This window comes from Passer montanus, unplaced genomic scaffold (genome assembly GCF_014805655.1).
Source record: "Passer montanus isolate IOZ18808 unplaced genomic scaffold, ASM1480565v1 scaffold45, whole genome shotgun sequence".
Lineage (NCBI taxonomy): Eukaryota > Metazoa > Chordata > Aves > Passeriformes > Passeridae > Passer > Passer montanus.
The window spans coordinates 4,404,224-4,422,948 of NW_024369373.1; the positions used below are offsets into that span (position 1 = coordinate 4,404,224).

Here is an 18,725-nt window from a genome sequence, read left to right on the forward strand (position 1 = left end):
GCAGCACATTGAATATTCATCAGAGGATGTCTCTTGGTAGCATTGCAGGCAGGTGTTGGGCTTATTTTGCCAGTGTTGTTAAAATTAACATATGGTGAACTCCTCTAACTCTCATAGGGAAGTTCAGCCTTTTACTTCAGAAAATATAAGCTGGTGTAATACTTGAGAAAGCAGCTTCCTATGCAGCTTAATTAAACATTGCAGTACTTTGTCAGTTATTCCTACCAGGCTAATAACTTCATCCATGTTTTCTCCTCACAATAAAGTTCAAGATGCAGGCAAAGAGTAGTTCACTTTAAAGAGTTGCTGAGTACCTTCTTTATTCTTAGTGCTCTGTGCTTTGAGTATGGAATTGATAAACTCGAGTACTTGTTAGAACTTGGGGTATTACTGAACTTGTGCCCTTCCAGTGAATTTGAGAGGGGATAGTTGTGGTTTTAAAAGTGTGACTGATCCTAGTTGTACAGTAGGCAGCCTTTATTGGCTGACTCACTAAGAAATTCAGAAAAATCCCAATAGTAAATTCAGGAGCTGAGAACTAAACAATGTAAGTATGTGCAGCTGCAACTTGGTGCTCTCCCAGTTAGCTGCAAAACACTGGTATTAAACGTGTCTCTGTCTCAGGGTATATTTTCAAATGGTAATAGTAACATGTCTGAAAGCTCTGCTATTATTTAAGTCATTCTAAAATGCCTGTTCATCATGTTGCAGATCAGGATTTTTTGCTGCAGCAAGTTTCATGTCCTATCAACAATGTGAGTTCAACTTTGGGGCAAAACCCTTCAAGTACCCACCACCAATGAAGTTTAGTACCTTCAATGATCATGCCTTTCTGACACCAGAAGAGAAAATCATTTTGCCCAGGTAATCCTCCTATCTGGTGTGTTTGCATGCAGAGAAATAAAATGTTTCATGACTGAGTTGCAAAGTCTTGCCTTGTACTCAGCAAAATTTATTTCTTATGGGGTCATACTTCTATAGGTTCCTCTTCTAAAAGGATGAGACAATAGGCTCCAGTGCAATTTCATCAGTAGTGCAGGAGATATGCTACCAAAATCCATTAAATTAAAATATATTTTTTAATATTAAGCTAATTAAAATGAACTAGTACCACACAGATGTTTTAGTAGAAGTACCTTCTGCCATTTAATTATGATTAGACTAATTGAGGAGATATAGTGTTAATTAAAAAAAGATGTCCTCTTTAAAATTGAACTAATTAGTGGTGTTGGCAGCATGGAGGTGCTGAATGATTGTAAGTCTTGAAATTGTCCTTTTCTGAGCCTGATGAAAATTTCCCCATTTTTGAATTACAGTACTGACAAAGGTTATTCAAATTTAGAAGTGTTTTCCCACCTAAATATAATTAAACCCAGAGAGAAACAGGTCTAGATACATTCTTTAGCTTTTACCAAACTTCTGGCAGGAATGAAAACTAATAGCCCATCTGAATCAAGTTATTAGTAATAAAATAACTTACTGGAGCACAAGCAGTAACACTGTATAGTGTAATCTATGTGGTGTACCCTGGATTTCAGTATGTGACTGAAATGATCTTAAATTGCAACTAATTAAGTGGGGGTGAGGTTGTTGGAGGGGGTACCCCTGGCTGTAATAACATTCAGAGACTGGTTTTGAATTATCTAGCTTTAATCAAGTACTTAAGTATTTGAAGTACTTAAGTATCTTAGTGTTTAAAAAGAAAATTTAAAAAAAAAATTATTTCTGGGTCGGAGTCACACTTTTGCAAAGTTTGAGGCTTGGAATATTGTGTTTATGCAGAGAAAATCAAATGCAACTTGCAAAATCATTTTGTGCTTACCCATAGCCAGAGTAAATTATTTCTGCCTGTGACTGCAGGTGCTTTAAGTGAGTCTGATGTAGTCTTTAAGATGATCTGTTAGGTACAAATTTGTCACCCTCTCTTTTCAAATGTGTGTTCTTCTGCCTTGGTAGTGTCCCACACTGGATGAGAGGTTTGTAGTTTCTGGCTGATGCTCAGGTGGGATTGATGTTCTGGCACTGCTCTTGCAATGTTCAGGCAATAGCTGTGAGAGCTGTTAATGATTGTGCCAAAAGATGAGAGACAAACTGGGGGAAACTGGTTTCCTGTTGATGCCTGACTGGTGAAATTTGGCCTCCTGTGTTACAGACTCTGCATTATGCAATAGCACTGAAAGGCTCCATTCAAGGCTGGACACTGTTGTTCTTTGTGTAAACAAAGATCATCCCTGCCCTACAACCTGAACTGCTTGGCAATGATAAGCCAATTCTAAATTAAAAGACAGCTTTGATCTTCTTAAAAGTGATAGGAGATAAGGCAAAGGCCTGTTGGAGTGGACCCTGATTATCCATCTCAGGTTTTGCATAAACTCATGCAGAGTTGTGCTGAATTTAGTGCATCTGGTGTTGGGGCAGGACACATCACCCTGCCACTGAATAGTTGTGATGGGTGCTGTGTGTGTGTTCCAGGTGGGAAATGCCTCATTTCATCAGATGAGGGATTTTTACCTATTTTCTCTCCCTTGTGGCTGTTGCCATACTGGGATGTTGATTTAATTTGCATTTTTTATTCTTTTAAACTGTGCTGGAGCATTATAGGGTTTCTGTATGTTGTTGATACATGGGTTTGTGAGGTTTATTTGTTTGGGGTTTTTTCTTAACTCATGAAAGTAGCCAGGTACAAAAGAATTTCTGTAAGTGTTCAACTGTGGGAACTAGGAGAATTGTTATTTAGTTCCCTCTTTGTCCCTTTCTGACAGACCAGAATAGGGATTCAGACTGTTTTGCAGATCTCTGGGTGTGTTAAGCCTTTTTTTGTGGGCAGTTGTGATTGGTGTTTATCAGCAGTGTGATGCAGCTCTCCTACAAGTGTTATGTTGGCCTTGATGCAATTCTCAGAACAGTTTTGAATCTATTGCTTTGAGTCAAATTAATGTTTGGGGGGGTCTGTCTCTCTCTCTCTTCAGACACAGGCGCCTGGCTTTGCTGAAGCAAGTGAGTATCAGAGAGAACTGCTGCACACTTTGCTGTGATGAGGTAGCAGACACAGAACTCAGGCCGTGTGGACACAGGTAAAACCTTAGAAAAAACCCAAATCCAAAGAAATAGGAAAATGTCTGTGTGATGCTCAGCTTAGATGAGGCCATATAGTGTCCCTGCTCATCTTGATTGACTCCCCAGGATAAAGGAAATAACCTTCCTTCCTTTTAGGGATGTCATGTGTAGAGGTTAAGCACAGTATTCCCACTATTCCACTCATCCTAGACCTGAGCAGATTGAACCCCTAATTGTGTGTATATTTGGGGAAGTACAGAGGCTACATCTGTGTGCTGCCCTGGGCTACTGAGTCTGATTTCCCTGATGTCAAAAGCTTTGCTGATTAGTACTTGATTCTGGGGCTGTGAAATCCAGGTCATGTGAGGAGAGCAGAAAATTCATAATAGTCACATACTCATTAAATGTTCAACAAATGGATTTTCTCAAGTCACAAATTCCTCTAAAAGCTAAAAATGAGACAGCAGTATGAGTTATACCATAATAGCACTTTTCCTGCTCAAAGCAGCCTACTAGGAAATGAATCCAGTTAAGTCCAATTCCTTAGAGTTTTAGAGCACTCATGGAAGGAGTCTTGCCATGTGTCTAGACACTGGAAAGTTAAAAAGAGATGTGCCTGGATTGGAGAATTTGCTGCAGGGCACTGGGGCTGCTCTCCAGAGCAGAGTGAGTGTGAGGATTAATGAGCACAGGGAAGTGGGATCCTGAGCAGCTGCAGGTCTGGGAGGTGCTGAGCAGCAGGAGCTCCTCTCAAAGCCTGTAAATGGATCCACAACACCTCACTTGCCATGCCTAATCTCCACTCTGGGACTTGACTGTGCCTCTGGCAGGCTGGCTAAACTGCTTAGTGCTTGTGTTATTTTGTTGTTGTTGATTAGTTTTTCATGCTGTAAAAGCAGGCTTTAACTGGTTTTTCTTCTCCTTCAGTGACCTGTGCATGGAGTGTGCCTTGCAATTGGAGACCTGCCCTTTGTGTCGACAGGAAATACAAACCCGAGTCAGACGGATCTCTCACATTTCATGACACACGTGGAGCAATGCCACAGACTTGTTTTTAAAGAACTACAACCAATACAGAAAGGGGAAAGCGTCTCTAACCAATCTGTATGCACATAGAACCATAGCCACAGCCAGATTTCATGCTAACTTGTAATCTGTTTATCCTAAAACTGAAATCTTTAATAAGCTCTCCCCAGCTGCCAGCAAAGGGAGCTGGTTTCAGCAGTCAGGAGCTCTGGCTATTGGTTCCTCCGAGCAAGAGCAGAGGGAGTTCTCTCTTCTTCCCCTTTTCCTTCTCGCCTGTCGCAAGTGCTGAAAAAATTTGCACTGGAAGTACACATACAATGCATTTTAGAAAAGAAGAGAAAAATAAGTATTTCCTAAAACAGGGCCGTGCTGTCTTGTGCTCGAAAGTCTCTATTTTTGGCAGAAGTCAGTGCTAAAAAGAGAATGCCAATGTTTTCCTGTTTAATGTAGCCTCCTGCTGGTCAGAGACTCTGTATTTTCCGGTATTAAACGGCTCAAAGACTGAATCTGTACACAGACTGATTGGAAAAGACAGTGTGGAGACTGTAGAGAAACTCACAGGTTTTAATAACTTGGTGATTCCAAAGAATGTTCTGATTTGTTTTTAAATGTTAAAAGATCAGTGGTATTTTCAAGTACATAATGTTTCTGATACTTTTAACTTCGGTACCCACATTTTTTTGTGAGGTTATAATTTTCAGGAGGTATTCTTAACTAATTATAATGCTGGACTGGAATTAATTTGATATTCTGGGTATTTTTTAAGGTATCATCGAACATCTTTTTTAATCAGTGTTGTTTTTGAAAGTCAGCTCAATTTTTCCAAAGTGAATATATCTTAAAATATTAGAGGAGACTTCTGGACCCATTTATTTAAAACAAGGTTATTTGGATAGCAATTTCAGTCTTATTCTTAACTCCTTAAAAATGCACCTTGCTTGCCACTTGTCAGTCCTGCTCTGAGCAGGTTTGGGGCCACACTTCCTATTTTTTGGTAGGGATCATACAGTGGGAATCTCTGCTCCACTTTAATTACACATTTGTGATGTTTGTTAAGGATGCACTTCAGTAGGCAGCTCTTGACTTTTACTAGGTTTCTACAAGGAATCAGGGTTCACAGCTGGTGTCAGTGAAGTAGCACAAAAATAGGTGGGGTTCTGCTTGTTTTGCACCAACTGAGGATACAACTCGGTCTCTTCCAAGTCTTGCACCGGTTGATTTTTTAAAAATATCTGTCTGTATAGTAGAACTTTACTAATTCACACACAACTTAAACCAAAACCATCCCACTTCTTGGCAGTGATTCAGCAGCAGAGGCTGTTGTAGTGAATTCTCATGGTGCAATGTAGCTTATTTTTAAAATCATTTATTATCTTTATTGTACTATGGAGTACTAACAAAGCAGAGCTGAGGCTGCTTCTTCCTGCTGAGCACTCTGGCTTCCTACAGACCTCAGCAGGAGCTGAGAGCTCTGCACACAGGTCCCAGAACCCAGCTCTCTAGTAACTCCTTTCACCTTCTGCCTTTGCTAACTCAAGGGTGCTGAACTTCATCTGGAGGTGTGTGAATTAGGAAAGTTCTGTCCATCATTTTCACGTTGACTTTTGTCCAAATGTAGACTGAATCCAGCAGCAGAGTGCTGGTTATGTTTTTGCTAAAATGTGGATTTTCTTCCACCTTGGCTGCCTGGTTTGATTTAAGTCAGACTGGCAAATCTGTGCCACAGGGATCTCATTTCCTCGCTGAGTGTACTTTACAATGTTTTGCTGTATCCATGTTTTCAGTCAGGGCCAAGTCCCTTCCAGCTCCATGCTCAGTGAGCAAACGTGAGCTCCATCACTGCCACAAGGGTGTTAAAAATTCAGAATCACTTTGAAATGAAGTTCTAAGCGCTTCCAAATGCAATGATGAGTTTTTATCCCTAAGGTACAGTTACAAATCATCCTTTAGGGAAGAGGTGGGACAGAACCATTTTGAACTCTGCCTTAATAGAGTCTAGTAATTTCAGGGCTTTGCTTTCCCTGGCCAGGATTAACTGAGGTAAAATTTTCAGAAGTGCCTAGGACTCCTAATTTGTATCAACTGCTGTATGAGATTAAGGTCTTCAGGCCCAAGTCCACAATGGCTTCCAGGCACCTGCTGTCCCCTCGGTGTGCAGGTGACCTTAGAGCCTCGCTGCCTTTGTGGACGTGGGGCTAAGTGCCTGCATTCTTTGGGGAAAACATGTGAATGCTTTGGAAAATTTTGCCCCAGGCCGTCTTCCATGCAGCTGGTGCTGGGCAGAGGAAGCCAGCGGTGGAGCCGTGTTGCAGAGAACTGTCCTGTTCATTTCACACGAAGGGAAGGACTGCACCCTCGGCCCGGCTTGCTGCAGGCCGGGGCTTCCTGTCGAGCTGGATTCTCCCTGAGCAGGGAGCTGCCCCGGGCACAGGGACGGCAGGCGCCCACTCCACAGGCCCTCACAGGGGCAGACGAATTGTAGCAAAGTTGTCCGTTCAACAATAAAAACATCCTGAAGGCTGTTTGTTGTTCTTTAATTCCTTCTCACCTGAGGCGAGTGTATGCGCTGGGGTGGGACATTCGTGCCGAGGGGGCTCAGGTCATAGCGCTGGGGGCTGTGCCCACCCTCGGAGCTCAGCTCTGTGACGGGAGCCCGCTCTCCCAGTGCCATTAACAAGCAGGTCAAGCTGTCTCCTGTCTCCCCTCAGGGCCCGGCCCGGCGCAGGACGCGCTCCCCGACCCGCCATGGCGGCGGCACCGCCTTCCCGCGCCGCCCCCGCCGCGCTCTGATTGGGCGGGCGGGCCGGAGCCGCGCTGTGATTGGCTGCGGGCGGGGCGGAAGAGCGCGTTCCCCGGGAGACGGCCCGAGGGGCGGGGCTGCGCGCCGGCCTGAGGGCGGTGGGTGCGGGAGCGGGACCCGGGAGCGGGACCCGGGAGCGGGACCCGGGCTGCCACCGCCGGGGCGCCCTGTGCAGAGAGGGAGGGTGATGGGCCGCTGCCCTGGGTCCCTCTGAGGAGCGGCAGGGAGTGCGGCGCGCTGGGTGCCTGGGGAGGGACGGGGCTGGAGGGCTTGGCCGGGCCTGAGGATGCGGAGGCGAGGGACGCGCTCGGCTCCGGCCGGGCTCGCGGTGATGCCCCGGGGCTGCTCCGGGGGCCGGCGGTGGGTGAAGCGCGGCGGGTTCCTATGGCCAGCGGCCCCAGCGTGCTGTGTGCCCCGTCCCCGGTGTGCCCCGTCCCCGGTGCGTCCCGTGCCCTCTCCCCGGTGCCCACTCACAGCCTTGGGCCGAGTGTCCAGCCGGGACACAGCCCCTGGGCTCGCTGTCCCAAGCCTGGCCTGGGACACACAGGAGCAGGGCGGCACCTTTATCTTACCTGGCTTTATTTCTATAATGGTCAGTCACTTCAGGAGAAAAGGTGTAGAGGTGTCCCCCTTTATAGGGTCTGGTTGTATTTTGAGCCTGTTCTCTGAACAGGCAGAGAAAGTTTCTAGGTTATTTGGGTTATTACAGAAAAGCAGTAGTAATAATTTTGGAAGAACATGATGTTGGAATTCCTGTGTTTAAGAATTAAAAATTACCTCCTGGTTAGCTCTTTGGGAAATGTATGACAGTTTAGGATTGAATTGGTATTAACTCTAAGTCATGTTATTCCTTAGCACTTTGGTCAAAAAGAAGAAATAACCACTTACAGCTGAAACATACAGATTGTCTCTTCCACTCTGGCTAGGCAGGAACAATGGAGACATCTGATGGAGAAAGTTTGGGAGTAGCCACGTGAGTATGCTGCATTCTCGTGTGTCAGATTTTCAATTAGCTAATTGCTAATTAAAATATCTTGACAGGAATATAATTACATGAATGAATTTATGCCACACTGTTCAGCAGATTCTGCCTCTTAGAAGAACAAGGTGCAGAATGCAAAGCTGCAAGAGGGAATTACATCAGTACAGAGTTTAGGTGAAGTCAAACTAAATATCACTGTGGTCAGTGTAGCACTGGGTAGCTCTGCTGAGGGATCAGAGCAAGCCTTGTAAAGGCTGGAAATTGCTTTTTCTGGTGTTCATTTTAAATTCAGAATTTCTCCTTTTCAAGAGTGTTTTTTGTCTTTGTCACTGATCCTGAGAGGAGACTCTTCCTCTGTTTGAGTGTTCTCCTCCTAAGGCTGAGCCCATCCACAGGTGACCTCAACCAAATTCCTCACTGGCAGATGCTGAGCTGCTGCTTCACCCCACAGGTGTCTGCCATACTCTTCTCCCAAGGGTTGTGGCAGAAGGGGACTGTGACTGTGCCTCTGTCGTGCGTGGATTTAACTCTTTCAGCCTCAGACTCTGAGCAAAGGCTGGTGCCAGGGCTGCCTGAGCAGAGCAGTGTGCTGGCCCAGGCTGGGTAGGTGACAGGGAATTAATCCACGGGGCTGGTGAGCTCATGCCTCTGTAGGTGTGTGGGTGCCCGTGTGTTGTATAAAGAGATGGAATCGCGTTCTTCTGGAACAGATCAGTTCTGTTACTTGCACAGACTTAAACCAGGGTTTAAATCAACACTTTCTCTGTTGCTGTTAGGATAAGCTGCACAACTATCAGTAGCATTTATTTAGAGGGGGGAAGAGTGGAAATGATGGCCAGCCAAGCCACGCGTGCCGAGGGGAGCGCTGAGCCGGGGGAGCCGCCCGGGCTGTCCCGGGCCGGTTCCGGGCTGTCCCGGCCGGTCCCGGGCTGTCCCGGGCTGTCCCGGGCCGGTCCCGGCCGGTCCCGGGCTGTCCCGGCCGGTCCCGGGCTGTCCCGGGCTGTCCCGGGCCGGTCCCGGGCTGTCCCGGGCTGTCCCGGGCGGTCCCCGGCCGGTCCCGGGCTGTCCCGGGCCGGTTCCGGGCTGTCCCGGGCTGTCCCGGGCTGTCCCGGGCCGGTCCCGGGCTGTCCCGGCCGGTCCCGGGCCGTCCCGGGCTGTCCCGGGCCGTTCCGCTGCCGGCCCTGCGCCGCCCTCTCGCGGGCTGTCCCCGGCCCTGGCCCCGCTCCTCTCCCCGCAGCAGCAATGCTGTTGCTAGGATATCGCTCTCTGAGCAGACACCTTTTTAAATCAAAGATCTCTTAATTTTTCCTGATCAGAGCGAGCCTGGTTATGGTTAAGCTGTCAGCCAAACTACTGTTGGATTAATTTCACTGGAGTAGTCTCTAATGGCAAAGTAACTTTAATGAGATTTTCAAAACTTAGTGTGAAGGGCTATGCTGCTCTGTTTACTGGTGAGAAAAAGACATTCAACTGAATTTAAATGGTGCTTTCACTGATCAAAGCAAATTTTTTTCTTAAAAACAAATATCCCTGTTTCTTTGAGACTTCTTTCCCTCACATGTCAAAAAAGTTTGTCTTTGATCCCTTGGAGGAAATAGGAAGAGTTCATCTCCCACTAAAGATGAGCTGTGAATGCCAAAAACATCTTGTGGATTATTTACTGTGTCTGAACAAATTGCACAATAATAGAGCCAGACTCCTGATGCTGGCACCAAAGGTTTCTTCTCTGGATTAATTCAGATCCATAATGCTGTTTAATATTTGCTCATGATAGAATAACTTTAGGAGATTATCCCATTTATTTAGATCATATAAGGATGTTTCCTGCATAAGAAAAGTATTTAAGTTTCTTCAGTTATGTAATACTTGTGTATACATTCAGTTTAAGTTATTCCACAAGACCAAATATTTCAAAATATTCTCTAGAGTGTCTACAGTTCTGTGATCACCATGTGCAGGAAAGAGAAGGGAAACTGGTAGCAGCTGGGATTTGTGGGTTGGAAAAGGTTTAATTTGCTGTTCTAATTACACTCTTTACATTCTTTTGCACCAGAACTAGAATTACCTTGACAGTAATGCCAGTAAAACAACATTTATTCTTTCTTGCAATTAGGAACCTTACTGGGAGGAAGTAGAGTAGAGGCCTGGTGAGATTCTCCATGGAGCAATCTTCTCATCAGAGCCGTGGATTCTTTTCTAGGTTGAAACTAGGAGGTTTTTCAGTTATCTTGTAATTACTGGGTTTATTTGTTTATTTGTACTTAGGCTTTTATTGACACTTTTTAATTTTAACTTTAATTTCTGCTGTGGTGAAAATATATTTTTTTCCTTTGCTTTCAGCTCCACCACTTCTGATGAGTTTGATGCAGTTGTTGGCTATCTGGAGGATATCATAATGGGTAAGGTTTGCAAGTAGCTACAGATAACAACAGGGCTGCAAAACATGTCAGCTGCTCTTCTGTTAATTAGCCCACACAGAGAGTCCTTGCCTGCTTCAGGAGGCTTTCCTTCCTTCCTTACCTGGTAGTGTAGTAAAAATATACATCAAATTCTTCTGTGTGCTTGTGGCTCTTGAACATTATGCTCCACAGCACTTCAGTACACTGCTTCTTAGAGAAACAGTAAAGATGCTTGTGCATCTCACAGAGAAATCAAAGCTTTCTGGGATTTTTATGGAAGAGACTGTGAGAGGCAGCCTTCCCTTCCCCAGCTCTGCCCAGCTGACACATCTGTCAGGATGTTCTTGGAAGCTGCCATGCTTTGTCTGGGCAGTTTTCTGCAGTGCCCTGCTGCTGCAGGGAGCCTTTTGCACTCTGATATAAAATGCCTGAGCTGCAGGCTGGGGCTTGGTTCTATTCCAGGACTGAAAGCTGTGAGAGTGGGGCACCTTATTTCTGTGTATGCAGCCCTGAAGCACAAAGATGGTCAGAGAATCACAGAATGGTTTGGGTTGGAAGGGGCCTTAAAGACTGTAGGGAAGAGGTATTCACTTAATAAAAAATACAGATGTTTTGCTGACTTCAGAGCCAGAGCAAAAAGAGGTTGAGAATAAATAACTATTAATAAATGTAGAGCAGGAGGACTGTTTTGGTAATATTTCACCATCAGCCTCTGTCCTCTCACAGATGGGTCAGAAGTGGTGGTTTGGCAGCAGCTGTGGTGTTGATGTGATGAACTGTGCACGTGTGCAGGGCTCTGTGGTCACAGCAGGGAAGCAGAGGACCAGTGAATGTGGGGTTTGTGTTACAGAAAGGATGACTAAACTCCTAACTCTGTGCTGCATTTCTGTTATGGCCCAGATGATGACTTCCAGTTAATACAGAGGAATTTTTTGGAGAAGCACTACCAGGAGTTTGATGACTCAGAAGAAAACAAGCTCATCTACACAGACATTTTTAATGAATATGTAAGATACCTTTTCCCATTTTTCTTTTTTTTTTTTTTAATATAGTTCTCCCTTTTTAAAATACTGATCTTTCATGGAGCAGATCCCAACATGTTCCTGTCTGCTTCAGAAGCACAGCCTTGATCTGTGAGCAAAAAAGTTTTTTTCTGAAGCTTTAGGTTCCTTTCTCATTGTTTCACACAAAATTTTCTAAAGATATTTTTGGAAGTTGTGTAGCTCCCTTGCATAGAAATTCAGCCAATTGCTGCAGTAAATAATGTGTTTAACATCTGTGCAAACAAAGTTTCTTCTTTTCCAGTTGTTTTATTTCTTGCATTAGATAATTCTATCACATCCTTCATGCAAAGCATAATCAAGAAACTAGACCAGTCTGTTGTTTCACACAAAATTTTCTAAAGATATTTTTGGAAGTTGTGTAGCTCCCTTGCATAGAAATTCAGCCAATTGCTGCAGTAAATAATGTGTTTAACATCTGTGCAAACAAAGTTTCTTCTTTTCCAGTTGTTTTATTTCTTGCATTAGATAATTCTATCACATCCTTCATGCAAAGACCAGTCTACTATTCAGTACCATTAAATGAGTTGGAAAAATATTTGTTAGAAGAGACAAATAGTCAGTGTTTGTTCTTCCCAAGATCCCCAGCAAAAAATGTGCAGCTCTGTTCCTCAGGGCTGTGAGAACAGAACCAGCAACACCCACTGAGGAATCTGCAGTTGTGCCCAGTGAGGCTCATGCAGAGTGTCAGGAAGGTGTCAGTGTAAGGCTGCTGTTTGAAATCTGCTTCTGAAATCTGTTGTGATCTGACTGGGGTGGTTTCTCTGGGTTTTTTTCAGATCTCTTTAGTAGAGAAATACATTGAAGAGAAGTTGCTTGATCGGATTCGTGGGTTTGATATGGTTGCTTTCACAGTGTCATTGCAGTAAGTCTCTGCTTTGCTTTTGGTTGAGGAGTGGATTGTGTGCCTCTCAGTTCTTTTTATCTAGATTAAAGCTTAGGTTTTTCGCTGTTCTCCCTTTAGATAATGGTTCCACTTTAACTTAAAATCAAAGTGTTCTTGCTGGCAGTGGCATGACCACTTTTCTTGCCTTCTAGCATGTCCTGCTACTCTAAATTTCTGAATTGTCCTGCTAAAATATATTGGGTTTGAAGTGGTAGGAGGAGAAATCAGACTGAGAGCACTGGAAGATTTTTGTATTTCTTGCCACTTTGAAGCCAGACCCTTAAAAGGTTGTGTCTTATCTCTTCCAGGCACCTCAGTAGCCTGGTGGTTTACCAGTTATGTGGTTGAATTCCTTTATTGCAGTTTTCATATGGAGCATCCAGAGCTGAGTTTGGTTTGTGTTCAGCTTTTGCATTGGGTCGTTTTAGCTTTACCAGCTACCTGAAGAGCTTGTTTTTGAAAGGTCATTGGTTTTCCCCTTGAATAAGAAAATCAAGTTTAATTGGCAACTGAATATCTTCAAACATTTGAATTTGGTTAATTTTTAATGTTTCTTAAATAACAGGTCAGGTTTTCAAGGACTGATGTGATACTCATTGGATTTTGATAAATGTAACAATGTAGTTGGATTGGAAATAATGCATAGTAATATTTGGCTGCAGTTTTGCTATATGATAACCTGCAATAATATTCTTGTTTAAATACTGATATCATTCTACTTGTCCTTTTTGACCTTGTACCATTTTAAAAATAACAAATTCTTCTCACATAATTTTCTCATTTCCCAACTTCTTTTTCTCTGTAGACAACACAAAGATGAAATGCCAGGTGATATATTTGATCTGCTTCTCACATTTACAGACTTTCTGGCTTTCAAAGAAATGTTCTTGGAATACAGAGCTGTGAGTATATCACATTGTTTATTTTCAGTGGCACAGTAGCTCTTGGTTTTGTGTAGCTCCACCTGAGAGTGCCAAAGGAAAAGTTTCTACACTAGGTCACAGTATTTAATCAAAGGCTGTAATGGAGTCAAAGGAAAAATTAATTCAGTGAGTGGCTTTTTAAACTCAAACTGCACTGCAATTTAATGATTTCTAGAAAACATTAATAAAGCTGGCATGTGGAGCAGCTTTTCCTGCTTTTGTGAACTTCCTGCATTTGTGAACATTGTTTTCCAAATGACCAGAGGGGAACACTTTTTCACTGTGATGGTCTCTGTGCTTGTGGAGTCTCCATCCTTGGAGATATTCTGAAGTTGTCTGGACACAGTCCTGAGTGACTGTGCTTGAGCATGGGGTTTGGCCCAGGTCACCTCCAGAGATCCCTTTCCACCTTGGCCATTCTGACTCCATAGTATCTTCTTTTATTTTTTTAATCCTAGTCTTCACTTTTTAAGCCTCTTTCATTTGTTTTCTCCTCCTCTCTGTGCCAGCTGGAGAAATAAACAAAAGTGCTAAGATTTTTGGATGAGGTTTTTCCTAGCAAAATAAAAATCAGCTCTCCAGTGTCGGTCCAGTCCTGTTTGACAAGGAGCAAAAGAGTTGTGTTATGCCTCTGCCTCTTCCCCATCCCTGTGAATTTTGTGGAAATGGGGACAGGCTGAAGAGAGTCAGTCCATGTATCAGCATCAGGAGGAGTTTCAGTGGGAATTTGCAGACTGGGGTCTCTGAGAGGCAAATGACAGGAGCCAGATTTCAGCAGATCCCTGAGGCACCAGCACAGCATTCCCAAGCAGGGCTGAGCAAGGCTCTGCTCTGGCACGGGCAGAGCTGGCAGGGTGACAGCCCCCTCACCCCAGGGATTCCTGCACAATCTTCTTGGGTTCACACTCAATCACAGATGCTCCAGTAACATGGAATTTTAAATTGGTTTGATGCAGCAGAAAATGTATTGCCTGTTTCATTTTTTGAAATGCTTATTCAAACCATCATGGAGTAGTCACAGATGTTTTTTTTCCTATGTTTCTAGGAGAAAGAAGGTCGAAGTCTGGATTTAAGCAGTGCATTAGTGGTGACTTCATTAAACCATTAAACAAGTCATTCTGAAGGGAGTTCTGTTGTATTTTGAGCAGGGTCTATTCAAATTGCAGAGGTGAAAGGCAGCTATTCCCCAGAGAGGGGCGGGGACTCGGCTCCACTAGGAGGGAGGTGTTCAGTGGGGCAGGGCCAGGACGGTGGCTCCCTCTCCAGGGGGTGAAATCAAAGCTTTCTGGGATTTTTAAACCCTTGTACAAATGGATGGAAGAGACCGTGAGAGGCAGTCTTCCTTTCCCCAGCTCTACCCAAACTTCTCCTGACATGTCTGCCAGGATGTTCTTAGAAGCTGCCATGGTTTGTCTGGGCAGATTTCCACAGTGCCCTACTGCTGCTGCTGCAGGGAGCCTTTTGCACTCTGACATAAAGTGCCTGAGCTGCAGTTTGAGCTCCTTGTTCTTTGTCCTTTCTCTGCTGAACACAGAGAACAGTTTATTCCTTCTGTTCCTGCAGCACCATTGCTTAACTGGAAATCATCCATTTCCAACCCCCCTTCCACTAGAGCAGGTTGCTCACAATCCCATCCAGCCTGGCCCTAGGCAGTAAAAGATGCTCAGTTCTCAGGGATGTGGCTTTAACTGAGAAGTCAGTGTGTGCAGGGAAGTTTTTTACAAGGTGCCAAGGCAGAATTCATGCTGATCAGCCATCAGCTGCTTTATAGGAAGGAGCAGCACATCATTTCTTTGGTCACATCCTTCCCAGAGAGATGTAGATTCTGGAGCCTCAGTTGCCTGGTGATGCAGTTGAATCTGGAGAAATGCTAACTAAATTAATTTGGAACGTTTCAGAGTTTGGAAGGCTGAGACCTGTGTCCTTTATCAGTGTTTGTAAGTAAATTTTCTGTTTAGATTTTGGAATTCAATAGTGACCTCCCATGCTAATCTTTATTAATTTTATTGTCTTACTGTTCCTGTTATATATATATATGTGTCTATATATTCATAACCATAGAAATTTGACCCTTCATTTACTCACTGACAGCCAAATAAAGGCAGATTTGTCATGGGCCAATGCCATGTGTCCAGTTCCTTTTCAGTTCTCAACTTCCATCAATGCAGTTCCAATTCCTGATCCTGCCTCTGCAGACAGCCTGGCAAAACATTTGCCATGCAGAGCATGCAGTAAGATTTGCAGTGTACCTCACCATGCACCAGCTTTGGAACTCACTGAATCTACTTTTACTACCTTGTACAAGGAGGGTGTGAAAGGAAAAGCTGCTCTGCCTGGCTGGGCATCGCTTCTCGTTCTGACAAACACCCAAAAGGTGAATTTGTGGTCTGCAGCACGGGGGAGCAGTGTGGTTCTTCCCTCTCCTGAGGCGCCGATCCTGCCTGTGATCCCAGAGCTTTTGCAGACTTGTTTGTAATTTCTGAAAATGACCTGCAGCTAATGGGCAAAATTGACTTGCTGGTTAATTAGGTGAAATCAGGAGTGTGTGGTGCTGAGCCAGGAAGAGGGAGTGATTAAAGCCTTGGCAGCTCATTTGTGTTCTTGTGGTCTTGGCTGCACACTCTGAGCGTGTGTGTGCATAAAGCAATGAGAGGTGAACCCTGTGGACTTGTTCCTTCCATAGCCCGCATGGAGTGGGAAGGAGCAGCCACCTCTGCTGTGACATCTCTGCTGTCCCCATGCTGTGCTGCCTTCTCACAAGACGAGTTTTCTCATGACAGACTCCAGTGCTGGATTTAGGAACGTTTTTATTTAAAGCATAAAATTTCTATTCAAATTGTTAGAAATCAATACAAGAGCAGTTATGACTGCTTCCCTTGCTTCACTTCTCTTCTTCCAGCTCTGCCACTGTTTCTGCACCCCGTTAATTGCATTACTTACACTGTAGCTGTGAATGAGCAGAGAGGGGAGCCTGGGCTTGGGTTAGTCAGTTTTAGTATTGGACTGTGCCAAACTGGCTGAGCCCCCTCAGTGGAGCTGCCGTGGTGAGGATCCAGATGAGCCCCGGGGATGAGCAGGAGCTGCAGCCCCAGCGAGTCCGTGTCCCCGTGGCGATGCCGGTGGGGTCGTGCTGTGGGCAGCATCATCAGAAACCACAGGGCAGCATCCACGTGAGCCAGTGCTGACCACCACTGCCAGCACAGGCTGCTCCCAGAACGAGCCCTGGTGGCACACGAGGCTCCAAGCCTGGCACAAGCTGGTGCAGGGTGGCCCGTGGCTGGGCTCTGCCACCCTTACGCGTGGTCGGTCACTTGGCTGGTGGCCGCGTTGCTGCCGAGCCCTTTCCAGGCGCGGAAGCTGAAGAAGGTGCTCACGCCGTAGACGATCATGGTGACGCAGGCGAAGAACTGGAAGAGGAGCACATCCCACGTGTGAGCAGGGGGCTGCCCCGGCGCTCGGCCCTCCCCTGCCCGCGCTACTCACGGAGGCGGCGGCTCGGCGGTTGTAGTCCCACTGCCGCCAGGACGTGGGCTGCACGGCGGCCGCGCACGCCACGAAGGCGGTGATGTACAGCACGGTGGCCACGGCGTTGTGGATCATCAGCTGAGAAACAAAGAGGAGCTCCTGAGGTCTGGGCTCGGGCTCGTGCGTGTTGGGGAGAGGCGAGAGCAAAAGGCTCAGGTTCACATTCCTCCCTGTTCCCCATTAAATGCTCCCCAGGTTGTGCTGGGAGGTTTTTGGATGACACCACAACTGTAGCAGTGGTGGCTGTAACTTTCTGGACTGACACAGGATTTTCTGGTTTGACCATTTTCTAAGCAATTCAAGGGCAGAATGAAACAACATCACTGTGCAAAGTGCAGGGGACTTGGCTCCATCCGCCCAGAAGAGACTGAAGCCTTCCCAGACTATCTTTCCAAGATGTTTCCCTCTTGGGATCCCCCCTCACTCCCTCTCAGCTACGCACCACGAGGGGCCAGGGGATCATGTAGAACTTCTCATGAAGCTGCAGGAGGTAAATCACGAGGAAAAGGAGCGTTAGTATCCAGAAGAAGAGGGACACAAACATCACCCAGCCGTATGCTGCGTGGAGGTGGTACGTTGTGGCGGCGATGAGAGACCACACCAGTAAACCGAGCACCTGTGGGGTGAAAAGGGGACCCTGTTCAGGGGCTGCTTCCTGCAGGAGGAGCACAGAACATCGCCCGCAAGCCCAGGCACACCAGCACCACCAGCAGTTCCCCTCAGCGCAGGAAAGCAGCGGCACTCTGGCCAGGAGAAGGGCTCCTTGGAAAGTGCCCCTGTGTAAGCCCGCACCGCCCATTGTCATGGAGGAAACACAACAGCCTTTGTCCTGCCCGCGTCCAACGCCCTGCTGCTCGGCCGCCCCGACAATGCCTCCTTGTCTGTCACGTCCATTTCTAACACTCGTGATCACAAAATATGTGCTGGGAGAAACATGAAGAGGGGGCTGCTGCAGGAGTGGGAGTGGCACGCGTGAGCTGCCTGCTCTGGCTGCTGCCGGGCAAAGCAGGGTCTGTTTAACAGTGTGGCCTGGGCTGCAGAGGTGGGACACGCTGCAGAGCTGAAAGGTCTCTGCTGCTGGTCTTGCTTCCATCTCTTTCCAGGTGCTCCTACAAGGCACCCCCAGCAGCATCCTGCCCAGCCCCTTCCATGAGCTTTTCTCTGTCACCACCAGCTCAGCCATGCCCAGGGGCTGGGATCAGGAGCCAGGAGCCAGGTCTGTGCCAGCTGTTTCACAGTGGCTGCTCGGGGCACATCCCACGAGGCTGCCCGAGGAGAGGGGACGAGCGAGCAGGCTCCCAGGCGGCGGGGTCACAAGAGACCCAGCACGCAGCTGAACACCCACCCCCGTGCACTGGTGTGTACTGGGGCCAGCACCAGCGGGAGATTGCTGGGGTTGCCTCCCATGCTGAAGCAATGGGCAGCGATGCTGCCGCTCGATTTGACGGTGCAAGGACCCTTGGGCTCCTCCGAGAGCAGCCGCCAAAGCCTGGGAGGACAACCTGGAGAGCTGAGAGTGTTCCAGGGAGCGTGAGAGCCTCACGAGCACCCCCAGCACAGCTCCCCGGGAGTCACCGGGCTTCACACAGCCCCGACCCGCTGGCTGTGCCCTGCGGAGATGCCCGCACGGATCAGCCCGTGCCTGGCACTGGGAACCACCCGGCACCGAGCGGAGTTACAACCGGCAAGGGCTGTGAGGACAAGAATCAGACTTTACGACGGAAAGGAGGAGGGAGGAGGCTGCACTGTCTTAGGGCTGGGGATTAACTAGGGTTAGACAGCGGAGATGGGGTCGGAGCGGCAGCCAAAGAGAGCCGGGGCTGTTTCCACCTGAAGAAAAGCACCCAAGTGGGCGATGCCCTCCCCCGTCCGCCGCGCCCCCTCCCCGGTACTCACGGCCTGGGCGCACATCAGCCCCCCGAGCGGCGAGAGCAAGAAGGAGCCGTCCAGGCCCGGGGGCGAGCCCGGGGAGGCGCTCCGGGCCCGCGCGGCACCGGGCAGCCCCGCCATGCGCGGCCGGGCTGAGCCCCGCGGCTGCCCCCGCCCCGCCGCCCCCGGAGCCTCCG

The 18,725-nt window shown here is 47.0% G+C and overlaps 3 protein-coding genes across 5 annotated transcripts in view; 2 read left to right on the forward strand and 1 right to left on the reverse strand.

Annotated features, from left to right (window-relative positions):
* Positions 1–6,605, forward strand: part of RSPRY1 (ring finger and SPRY domain containing 1) — a 36,020-nt gene extending 29,415 nt beyond the window's left edge. For all 3 annotated transcript variants that reach the window (XM_039721380.1, XM_039721381.1, XM_039721382.1), the window contains 3 exons: positions 712–864; positions 2,970–3,074; positions 3,985–6,605. In XM_039721380.1, coding sequence (XP_039577314.1) covers positions 712–864; positions 2,970–3,074; positions 3,985–4,081 — 355 coding nt within the window. In that variant the 3' untranslated portion in view covers positions 4,082–6,605. The remainder of the gene's footprint in view (positions 1–711; positions 865–2,969; positions 3,075–3,984) is intronic.
* A 330-nt stretch (positions 6,606–6,935) lies between these two features.
* On the forward strand, positions 6,936–14,257 carry LOC120508150 (ADP ribosylation factor like GTPase 2 binding protein). The gene is made up of 7 exons (XM_039721532.1): positions 6,936–6,981; positions 7,739–7,856; positions 10,206–10,264; positions 11,165–11,271; positions 12,105–12,190; positions 13,017–13,113; positions 14,180–14,257. The coding sequence occupies exons 2-7, from the start codon at positions 7,819–7,821 to the stop codon at positions 14,240–14,242; spliced, it is 450 nt and encodes a 149-aa protein (XP_039577466.1). The 5' UTR covers positions 6,936–6,981; positions 7,739–7,818; the 3' UTR covers positions 14,243–14,257.
* Positions 14,258–15,926: 1,669 nt separating this feature from the next.
* LOC120508024 (plasmolipin) lies at positions 15,927–18,684 on the reverse strand. Its single transcript, XM_039721283.1, has 4 exons — positions 18,556–18,684; positions 17,102–17,275; positions 16,618–16,737; positions 15,927–16,541 (listed from the first exon to the last, which is right to left on the reverse strand). Exons 1-4 carry the CDS (start codon positions 18,667–18,669, stop codon positions 16,428–16,430), a joined length of 522 nt encoding a protein of 173 aa, XP_039577217.1. The 5' UTR covers positions 18,670–18,684; the 3' UTR covers positions 15,927–16,427.
* Between the last annotated feature and the right edge of the window lie 41 nt (positions 18,685–18,725).